This window comes from Leucoraja erinacea, chromosome 34 (genome assembly GCF_028641065.1).
Source record: "Leucoraja erinacea ecotype New England chromosome 34, Leri_hhj_1, whole genome shotgun sequence".
Taxonomy (NCBI): domain Eukaryota; kingdom Metazoa; phylum Chordata; class Chondrichthyes; order Rajiformes; family Rajidae; genus Leucoraja; species Leucoraja erinaceus.
The window spans coordinates 6,494,782-6,505,778 of record NC_073410.1 but is presented as its reverse complement, the minus strand read 5'-3'; the positions used below and the strand labels follow the sequence as shown (position 1 = coordinate 6,505,778).

General features: G+C 40.3%; 1 protein-coding gene across 1 annotated transcript; it reads right to left on the bottom strand.

Annotated features, from left to right (window-relative positions):
• Positions 1-3,169: 3,169 nt before the first annotated feature.
• bloc1s2 (biogenesis of lysosomal organelles complex-1, subunit 2) lies at positions 3,170-10,330 on the bottom strand. Its single transcript, XM_055661762.1, has 5 exons — positions 10,190-10,330; positions 8,867-8,983; positions 7,709-7,828; positions 6,689-6,793; positions 3,170-5,966 (listed from the first exon to the last, which is right to left on the bottom strand). Exons 1-5 carry the CDS (start codon positions 10,317-10,319, stop codon positions 5,935-5,937), a joined length of 504 nt encoding a protein of 167 aa, XP_055517737.1. The 5' UTR covers positions 10,320-10,330; the 3' UTR covers positions 3,170-5,934.
• Between the last annotated feature and the right edge of the window lie 667 nt (positions 10,331-10,997).

The window sequence follows — 10,997 nt, the reverse complement described above, 5'->3', positions numbered from 1 at the left end:
CCTTGGCACCCGTTCTAACCAAGAATTTGTCTATCTCTGCCTTAAAAATATCCAACAGCCTCCACAGCCATCTGTGGCAATATGTTCCACAGATTAACTACCCTCTGACTAAAGGAGTTCCTCCTCACCTCCTTTCTAAAAGAGCGCCCTATAATTCTGAGACTATGACCTCTTGTCCTAGACTCTCCCATCAGTGGAAACATCCTTTCCACATCCACTCAATCCATGCCTTTCATTATTCAGTAAGTTTCAATGAGGTTCCCCCTCAACCTTCTAAACTCCAGCGAGTAGAGGCCCAGTGCTGTCAAACGCTCATCATATGCTAACCCACTCATTCCTGGAATCATTCTTGTAAACCTCCTCTGGACCCTCTCTAGAGCCAGCACATCCTTCCACAGATATGGGGGCCATATTTGCTCACAGTACTCCAAATGCGGCCTGACCAGCGCCTTACAGAGCCTCCGCATTACATCACTGCCAGTGTTGGCTGCAATAGTTCGATGGTTAGCAGTACCTTTAAAAGATGGTAGGTTCAAGCACCTCTATAAGGTAATGGGCAGCTATCAAATGACAATGCAATCCGGTAGCAAGATGCCGCTGCATATTTAAAGTACCATTCTTCAGTATTTAATGTACATTCAATCAAAGTTCTATGTTAACCCTCTGTTCGGTGACTGATATTCCACAACCATTACCATTTTCACACAAAGGGTGGTGGGTGTATTAAACGAGCTGCCAGAGGAGGTAGTTGAGGCTGGGACTATCCCAACATTTAAGAAACAGTTAGACGTGTGCATGAAAAGGACAGGTTTGGAGGGATATGGACCAGGCGCGGGTAGGTGGGACTAGTGTAGCTGGGACATGTTGGGCCGAAGTTTCCACACTGTATCACTCTATGACTCCATTACCTAACAGAAGATGGGTTTCTCACATTATCTTCTTAGCATTCCGTGCTGGAGGAACTCAGCGGATCAGGTCGCATCCGTGGTAGGTAAGGACAGACGACGTTCAGGACAGGATCCTCTTCAGCATCTGCAGTTCCTTGTGTCTCCTTTTAACATTCTTCCCTGCCTTTACCAATAAAAACATTGAACCCAAACACAAATATCGCACCGTAACAATTAAACATTGAGCTAGAGAACATAAATCTAAAGATGTTGTAACTTTTAAAGACATTTATAGAGACCTAACAGAAAACCTAGGATGTTAATGTCATGGCGATAATCCTCCAAAAAACACATTATTCTTTATTCGTTATTCTTTCCCAAAGATTCTTGTTGAACCCAATAACTAATTCCAACACTTAAGAAAATTACTTCAGTAAAAATTGCAATAAAGTTTATTATTTTCAAACAAAAGTCCGCAAAGCTGGAGTGTGTAGCCTTGAGATAGTTTGATATAATGCCTGTGGACTATTCCAAATGTTTGATTATTGGACTCCTCTAAAGGCAAATATCAGCTCTAACTTGCAACACTTGTCTGCAGAAAATATTCTAATAGTAATATTAGCTTATTATTATTATTAGTGTCATATGTACCGAGGTACAATGAAAAGCTTTTTTTGTGGCGTGCTGTCCAGTCGTGAAAAAACTATACATGATCCCAATCAAGCCGTCCATATACACAGGACAAAGGGATTAAAGTTCAGCGCAAGAGATAAAGTCCAGTAAAGTCCAATTCAAGATAGTCTTCAATGAGGTAGATGGGAGGTCAGAAACGCTCTCTAGCAGCTGATAGCATGGTTCAGATGACAGCCTGTAAGTAACTGTCCCTGAATCTGGAGATATGCGTTTTCAAACTTCTATACCTCTTGCTCAATGGGAGAGGAGAGAAGAGGGAATGGCGGGGTGAGACTGGACCTTGGTGGTGGCCTTGCCGAGGCAGTATGAAGGGTAGATGGAGTCAATGAAATGGGAGGTTGGTTTGCGCCATGATCTGGGCTACGTCCATTACTCTCTGCAATGTCTTGCAGTCTTGGATGGAGCTGCCCCAAACCATGCTGTGATGCATTCCGATACAATGCTTTCTACAGCCCATCTGTAGAAATTGGTGAGGGTTGCAGGGGATATGCCGAGCTTCCTTTGCCATCTAAATTGTCTTGAAAAACAAATCATAGTAAAACTCTGATCCATTTTAAGAGAATGGGCTGAGAAAGAACTGAAAATGTGTATTGTGCACATACCAAGCAATTCAGCAAGAATATGAGCCGTCTAAATTATGCTGTACATTAGAAATAGGACAACACAAGCAAAAGTCACTATTTCTCATCTGCTTTTAAAATCGCAATGGAGGCCTTGGAATGCACGTTAAAACTTGATCTTATGCTCACCTAAAATACACTGTTCTAAGCAAATAACACGGACTCCATCTAGTGGTTCTATTTAGAGTGAGCAAAGCACACTCAAGTAGCTAAACTCAGCTACTCCATTTCACAAAATAAACAAATGAATATTTTCTTTATAGATTGGTTCTTGACTCTACAGCCCATTTCTGTTTGGACTTCCATGCTAACAACACAATGTCTACAATCACCAGAACATCTCAAATGTTTCAGGACTGCATTGAAACAAGCTAACCTTTACCTTCCCCCAATAGCAGAATCCTTCAAATTGATTGTGTTTTTGGTCCGGAGGCATCAAGTCGACTACATTGTACATGTGCAACAATTTCTCAAACTTCACACACATTGGACCAAATGGTTGCAAATAACTGATCTTATTATTAAAGATACAAGGTGCTGGAGTAACTCAGCAGGTCCAGCAGGCAGCATCTCTGGAAACATGGATACGTGACCTTTCGGGTCGGGACCCTTTTTCAGACTTACTGTGGGGGTGAAAGGGCGAAAGGTGGAAATGAGGTGGGGGTGGGACAAAGCCTGGCAAGTGACAGGTAGATCCAGGTGAGAGGGTTTTTTGACTGGCACACGGTTGGACAAAGGCCACAGATGGGGAAAAAAAAAGCGTAAGATAAGGATAGGAGGTTTGGATTGTGAAGCCAGAGGAAGGAATTGAGGTGGAAGGGGAAGAGGGAAATTGGTGCGAATCCCGGTGGGGTATACGGAAGAGAGGTAAGAAAAGAGATTTGCGGTGTATGTAGTGGCTACTTAAAATCGGAGAATTCAATGCTCTGTGTTTTTGTAAACCGGCATTTGCAGTTCCTTGCATCTTGATCTAACTTGTTTAATTCACACATTAATAAATAAATGGTTTCAAAACAGTTACAAAGATTGCAGCTACAGGAGAAATGTATGTAAAATGAAGATATAATTTAATTTAACCACAATCTGGCAGGTTAGTTGGAGAGGGTCGTTTTAAAGAACAGCAAGAGATTTAACTGGAGAATACACACACTCACACTACTTACTTTTTATCCTCCATGTGCTTTACTCAAAGGATAAGGAACATTTATGTCAATCATTTTACAGATATGATGCATTTGGATACAAAAGCAATGACCCAAATGTTAGTATCAAATCAGAACATTACACCACAGATTTCCATGATATTGCGAAACCCTTAAAACTCACTTCCAAATGCATATTTTTCAATACAGACCAACTATAAGTTAAATGGACATCAGATTATTTAAAAAAACAGGTATAATTTGCTACTCTCAAGCTTCACTTGTGTATCAAGGTCAGACGAATCTGCCATGCAAGTGACTTTTAAATATACCTAGTGCATTCATAGCCAAGAGTTGCAGATTTGCATTGTTTCATACTTTTGTAAAAGATTATTCAAAAATACCAGGTTCAAGTCCATTCTCTATTGCACCATCATAAAGATGTAAGCAAAACATTTTGCAACTCGTACAAATGTGTAAAGGGTACTTTAACTTTTACTGTACCATATTAATCAGCTGTACATTATCACAAAGGGGAAGCTGTGTAAATGATGAAGCAGCCAGTAATGGACCATTGGAAAAAGTACAAAGTAGATGAACTGACATGGTGCACATTATAGCTGTAAGAAAATATTGAACAGAGTAGGGCTTTGCTCTCTTTCTATCCATGAGATCTAATGGAACTTAAAAGTAGGGCATATCAATTGGAGTAGAAATCTTTATTGGTAGAGAAAGCAATTTAAATGTGGGAAATGCTGTGGTGATTTGGTTTGGGGTGATTGGTATATGTGCATTTATAGAGAAGGCTAAATAAACACAATAAAAAAGAATATGGGTATAGGATGGGATGAGATGAAGCAGGATGGGACACGGTTAATATTAAGTAGCAACACCAGGACTAGGCATTATGGTTAATAGCCTCCTGTTATAAATAGCATGCAGCCAAGCTTATGAACTATGGAACCCTGTTCTCCTAGACATCCAAATGTTAATTCGTCAAAAAGACACAAAGTGCTGGAGTAATTCAGCGAGTCAGGACGCATCTCTGGAGAACATGGATAGAGAACATTTCGTGTCGGGACCCTTCTTCACACACTTGAGATATATTTCACAACTAAATTCACAACATCCCAAACGCATTCATAAATGTCTACAAAGATTTAGAACACCTTTGTAGGATAACACTGGAGAACCGCCAGTAATGTTGCACATATTTTGTCCAAAAGTGATCCAGGGAGGAAAGTTTGACCAAAGACCACAGGGGACTAATCATTGATTAGTAAGGGTGTCATGGGGTTATGGGGCGAAGGCAGAAAAATTGGGTTTAGAAAAGATAGATCAGCCATGATTAAGTGGCGGAGTAGTCTTGATGGGCCGAATGGCCTGATTCTGCTCCCAGAACTTATGAAGGACGAGGCAACTTTTATGCATTCAATTAGCAGCATAGCTCAAGAAATGTGAACATCCAGTACCATCTTATGAGACCTGTCATCCAGGTATGAGTTATTAAATAATGAGAGGAACTGCCACTTGCGCCCGAACAAGGAAGAAAACCATGCCAGAAATTTGGACAGGCAGGGGAGAAGAGGCAGCCAACAGCATTACACTTTCATATAAACCAGTGGCAGAATATGTCATGGCAATTGAAGATTTAGAAAACTAAACTGAGGGGGAGGGGGGGCAGTAAAGTATTTGCTTTGCACTGTTCAAGGTAAAAAAAATCATTTCATTCACTCCTTATTTTCAATATGCCATACACGTCGCAATTAATATAAATTATAAGTAATCCAAGTTGGGTGCAGCATTGTACCAGATTGTACAATGGTTGAACTAACCCACCAGTATCGTGAACAGATTCTGGAGAACTACACCAGTTCAATACTTACAACGGGATACAGACCACTTGTTCCAGATTATGTTTCAATCGCTTTTATACAAAATACCAAAACTTCTCTCTTCAATACACCAAACTGACTTGACAAAAAATTGACACCAGCCGTCAGCATCTTCAATGAGAATTTAGGAACTATTATAAACAATTAACGAAGATTCAATATACCAGGTAAAAGTTTTCATAATTTAGCAAGACCATTTCTAAGCAATTACTTCACAAGACTGAGGTTCTGTCCATGGAAGGCCAGTGGTTGGAGGTGCAGGGAGAGCTGAAGCATTGAGAGCCTTATCGCACTCCACCTCAGTACTCATAGGATTGATCGAGAGGCTTTGCTCCAATGGTCACAGAACAGATTGAGACAGAGAAGGAACAACCCATTCAAACCCAAATTCAAACACAACAGAAAGTTAAGCTTTCAAGCTACTTGTACAGCAAATATTTACTATTATTACAAAATAGTTAGTAATTGCAACGTATCTAGTCCAAATAGGTTACTTGTAGCTGAGATTCTTGCCCATGTGTGCAGGTAAAAGAATGCTCTAATGCAACCACTCTTTGCTGTGGATTTTTCAGTGCAGAATAATAAAGACTCGCTCCATCACAGTCTCATCAGTTATCTAGTTCTTTGTCAATCGCTTGAACATCATCTACCCACGGATGGACATCGATCATTCATGACACCTTCAGTGTAGTGGAGGTCATCGCTTCTCTAATTTCTTAAATTTGGCTTCTATAAAAGAAAAAAAATGCATGAGAATTTTGTGTTACAACTTAGAAAGGGCTGTAACAAAGATGTCAATTTTTGTCTATAATGGGTTTGTGTAAGTGTGTATGCTCGCAGCAGGTTCAGTAACACAACATGATAAATCAGTTTCATGGACAAATAAACTATAGACATCCAACACATGAAAACATTAAATCTTTCAATTCTGATCTATAGTTTCCGGCTTTGTCTTGTTCCCATTTAGAATAAAGGAGTTGTACTTCCTATTTTTCAATCTAATGGAATGTACTATGAATATCGGAAATTTAAATACACATCCACTACCTCACTAGCCAATTCTCTTGAGACTAAAATGAAATCCATCAGGACCTGGAAACTTGTCAGTCCACAACTTCGATAATCTGTTCAGTAATATTTCCCTAGTGATGATATTTTTCATAGCTCCCCACTCTCAATTTACAACTACTTTTCGGATGCTGTATAGTGAAGCCTAATGTAAAATACCCATTAACTGCACCTGTCATTTCCCCGTTTATCATAATTAATTGCCCACTTTCTATCACTCTAATTACTCACTTAGTTAGCTCTGCATTTTATTATATATTTATACATTTCTGGTTAGCTATATTGAACACAAATTCAAAATCCTATGCTATTCTCGAAAAGTAGATGTTCACTGAACTGCAGAGATTGGAAGATTGTTACAAACTAAAGGCATGAGTTCCCACCTAGTTTCTTGGAGTATGCATCCAATCTGTATGCTGCTTGTTCCAGTGCCGCTACTTGTTCTTCAATCTGACCGATCTGGTCAAGGTACGGTTGTAGGCTAGCATCTAGGAGATAAGGAACATACAGATCTTATTACCCACATGTCCCCTAACAAAACCAACATAAACAAATGTTATTGTGAAATAAACTGAAATGATTTGCACTCAACATCAATCCCCTATCCACAATACCATGTGCTCTAATTTTGCACACTATCTCTTGTCAAAGGCTTTTGCACACTATCCCTGTCAAAGGCTTTTTGAAAGTTCAGATACACCACATCCACTAGCTCGCCCTTATTCATTCTACTTGTTACATCCTTAAAAAAATCCAGAAGAGTAGTCAAGCATGATTTCCCCTTGATAAATCCATGCTGATATACACAAGATTGTACTGCTAAGATGCTAAGATCGTACATACAATTGTGTCATAAGGCTGCATTTTCCCACTTCCAATGGAGATTTACCCATAAACTAAAACAGGTGGATCACTGGATTAAATAAGGGTCCCATTCTTGAGAACTGTCCAATTTCTTTGTGTCAGAAATGTCCTTTTTCTAAAGCAACCACCTCAATGTGAAGTTGAATATTGGACAAACTACAATTCTATGCTATAAAATGCAATAAAGCACAGATTAATTAACGTATTGGGCTCAGCTCTGCAGATCCTCATTCATCATGAGAATGCCGAGGACATTGTGCGCACCATCCATAAAAATTGGTTTCAGCTCTGGCTTCCCTGTCTAGACGAATGCAACATTCAGCGCACAGCTTTTGAAGTGGGGAAAAAATCCAGTTTGTAATTAACTTGACAGTGTATTAATCAAGAAACATCAAACAGTTGCTAATCTCAAAGAACTTCAAATAAGTCACTAAGATTCACTCAAACAAATCTCTGAAAAGGAGTTAAAGTGGTTACCAATTAAACAATGAGTGGTGTGTCCCTTTGCATGCCAGAAACTTGAAATACCAACTACTCACATTTCTGATTTAGATCTTTGAGGTTGCGATTAATATTAACAGCGATCTCCTTCATCTCAAGGTACTTAAGGCCAGTCACTTTGTTCATGTTCTCCAATAGTTTGTAATCTTCACAGGTAGCTAAGTAAACAGTTTGGCATACATCAATAACTCAGTGATCAGTTATTTCTGCAATGTGCAATAGTCTGTTAAAGATAGCAATAGGTGTAAGTTTTCATGCTCAACCTAAAGTGATGCTGACAATGTTTACCTTCAAATTGAAGTTGTCAGATTGATTACAAACACAGTTCATCAACCTACATGAACTCATTATTCATATTAACAAGCATTACATTATTTTACTGCAACATTCAATTTTTTTTAAAAAAGGAACCAGTTAGCTGTCTTCAAGAACCTGGTATTTTCTGTTAATAAATACATCCAGTCATAATTTTACCCTTTCACATTAATGTGTTTATTTTGTTCTTCCATTATCCCTCAGTCAACATACCAGCTCCTTGAACACACACTCTCTCCCACCACCCATACCCACAAAATAATGCAAATGAATCATTTAGACTTCACCTTTCACTTCCTTCACTCGACTACCCTCTCCTTATTCTCAATCTTCACAATCATGTACTATACCATATAATGGTCACATCTTTCAACTGTTTTAATTCTTCACCCAGCCCTTCCCATACACGTTACTAATTTATTTGGTTCCCTCAACTGATTCTTGTGTTCCAGTTAATTCCTCTTGTTTTTATACTAAAATGACATTACCTCGTTTCTATAATAAAGGCAAATGGAAATGTAATTTTACTGCACTAGTTTTCTCAGAAAATAGCTCAGTTTACATCAAGCAGGATAAATCAGTACATTATTGACCAGCAGAAGCATCTTAAAGATGTACGATGTCACCTTGATATTATAACTTCAGATTAATGTCAAAATCATTTCAAAAGTATTTACTTTTGCAATGCACTGAATTATGCAGACTGCTTCTAATGCAACAATCCCAAATGCAACAAGACAAAAAATCCAGTTGTTTCTAAAAAAGCTTATCCTGGAAATGTGCAAAGGATGATTACAATGGTGTGAAACATGACATACACTGCTCAAGTTGCAGAGGTCAGCTGTGGATTTTAATCACTGCAAAACCAACCACCAACTGACCTGTAAGCTCTCCTTGCAGATAGACGGACATTTTTGTAAACATCTCCTTACAGAGTTCATTTATGTCTGGTTCTGAAGGTTCTGTAGCTTCCTCTGCTGTCTCCACTCCAAAATCATCTGTCAGAGAAAATATATAACGAGTAAACCCATTGACTCAAAATGTGGAGGTGATAAGAGAATAGAACCAAGATCCACAATTTTTATTTTTTTTAATCCAAATTAGAAAATTTCCAATCATAAGTCATCTTTGGAAACGTACAGTTGTTGGAGAAACAAACGTGTAGTCCTCCACGTTGGTATTTTATATAAAACTGTGGTGGTAGTCAAAAGGTTTAATGTGCATTTCGTATTTTATTATTTAACATATGTAAATGGATTTTTAATTTCATAGATAATAAATTCTGACTTGAAAAGATTGGTGTGAAACTAGAGGAAACAGGAGCACTTGAAGGATACCCACCCAGTCTCAGGGAGAACATGCAATCTTCATGCAGTCAGCACCTGAGGTCTGGATCGAACATAGTCTCTGGCACTGTGAGGCAACAGCTCTTCCAGCTGTGCTGCCCCACACACGATAATGTAAATATACCCAGATGTTTGTTTCCATAATGTTAATCAAGAAACAAATAATGACCGAGCAGCAAGGTGAATTCCCTTGTGGTTTTACATGGGTAGAGTATATGTCCACATTAAACAGCGAGTTGCTTCATATTATGCCATGTAATTTCAGCCAAAATTTCTGCATGGATCTTTAGAATGGGACTTGAAAATGTTAACACAAGGAACAGTATTTGCTTGAATGTTGAGCAAATGGATGTTGCGCAAGTCTGAATTTGGAAGATGAACGGTCCAGTGAACAAAATACTTCCAACCAGCTACATTTCCCGTTGCATATAATTAGCAACTCAACATTAACTGGTAGGAGGATTAGATTTAGTTATTTTAACGCCTGGAAATAACTGTTTACCAGTTATGCCCTGGAAATCACTGGTAAATATATTGTAAAGCAGCCATTGTTGTTTTTATAGTGCGTGTGGTGTTGCAGGCAATGGGACTACAGACCGAGCGGTCCCCGGCATTTGTTTTAGTTCCATGCAACGCTGCGTTGCTGTCTCCTCCCCGGTGCATGGGACAAGGGGAGAGGGAACCAACATAGAAACATGGAAAATAGGTGCAGGAGTAGGCCGAAGGTACACAAAATTGCTGGGTGCAGGAGTAGGCCATTCGGCCCTTCGAGCCTGCACCGCCATTCAATATGATCATGGCAACCCCGGGCAGAGAGAGACCGGGCGGAGAGATAACTAACCGGCTCCAGCTGCTTACCGGTCCTCTTGCCTCCGCCCCCCGCCACCTCCTGCTCCCCCGCATCCCCGTGCCCGTTGCCGGCCGTGCCGACCCCATGCGCTGGGCCTGCACCGGCATCGCTCAACGGACGCGGCTCCACCTCCGCCATCTTGCCTCCGACTACGGGTCACATGACCAGCCGGTCTGCGTCATGGCCCCACGTGATGCAGAGCGGGTGGCCACGCCCCATGGGGGGTGGGGCTAATGGTGCTGGGGTCACGTGGCTGCTGCCCCCAGCTTACGTCATACGGTCATAGAATGAAACAGGCCCTTCGGCCCAACTTGCCCACACTGGCCAACATGTCCCAGCTTCACTAGACCCACCTAAATGGAGGAGGACTGGCCAAATTGTGTGCCTTCCACCACAGTGATGAATGCTGTAGTGGATGTTTATGTTAAAAATTTATTGTGGTTTTGTGTGTGCCCTTTATCATTGTATCGCTGCTGACGTATCATTTCACTTGCACTTTTTGTGCAATGTGACAAATAAACCCTTGCATATATTGTATATTGTATATAACCACGGAAACAGGCCATCTCAGCCCTTCTAGTCCGTGTCGAACACTTATTCCCCCCTAGTCCCATCTACCTGCACTCAGACCACAACCCTCCATTCCTTTCCCATACATATACCTATCCAATTTATTTTTAAATGATAAAATCGAACCTCCCTCCACCACTTCCCCCTGGAAGCTCATTCCACACCGCTACCACTCTCCGAGTAAAGAAGTTCCCCCTCATGTTACCCCTAAACTTCTGTCCCTTAATTCTGAAGTCATGTCCTCTT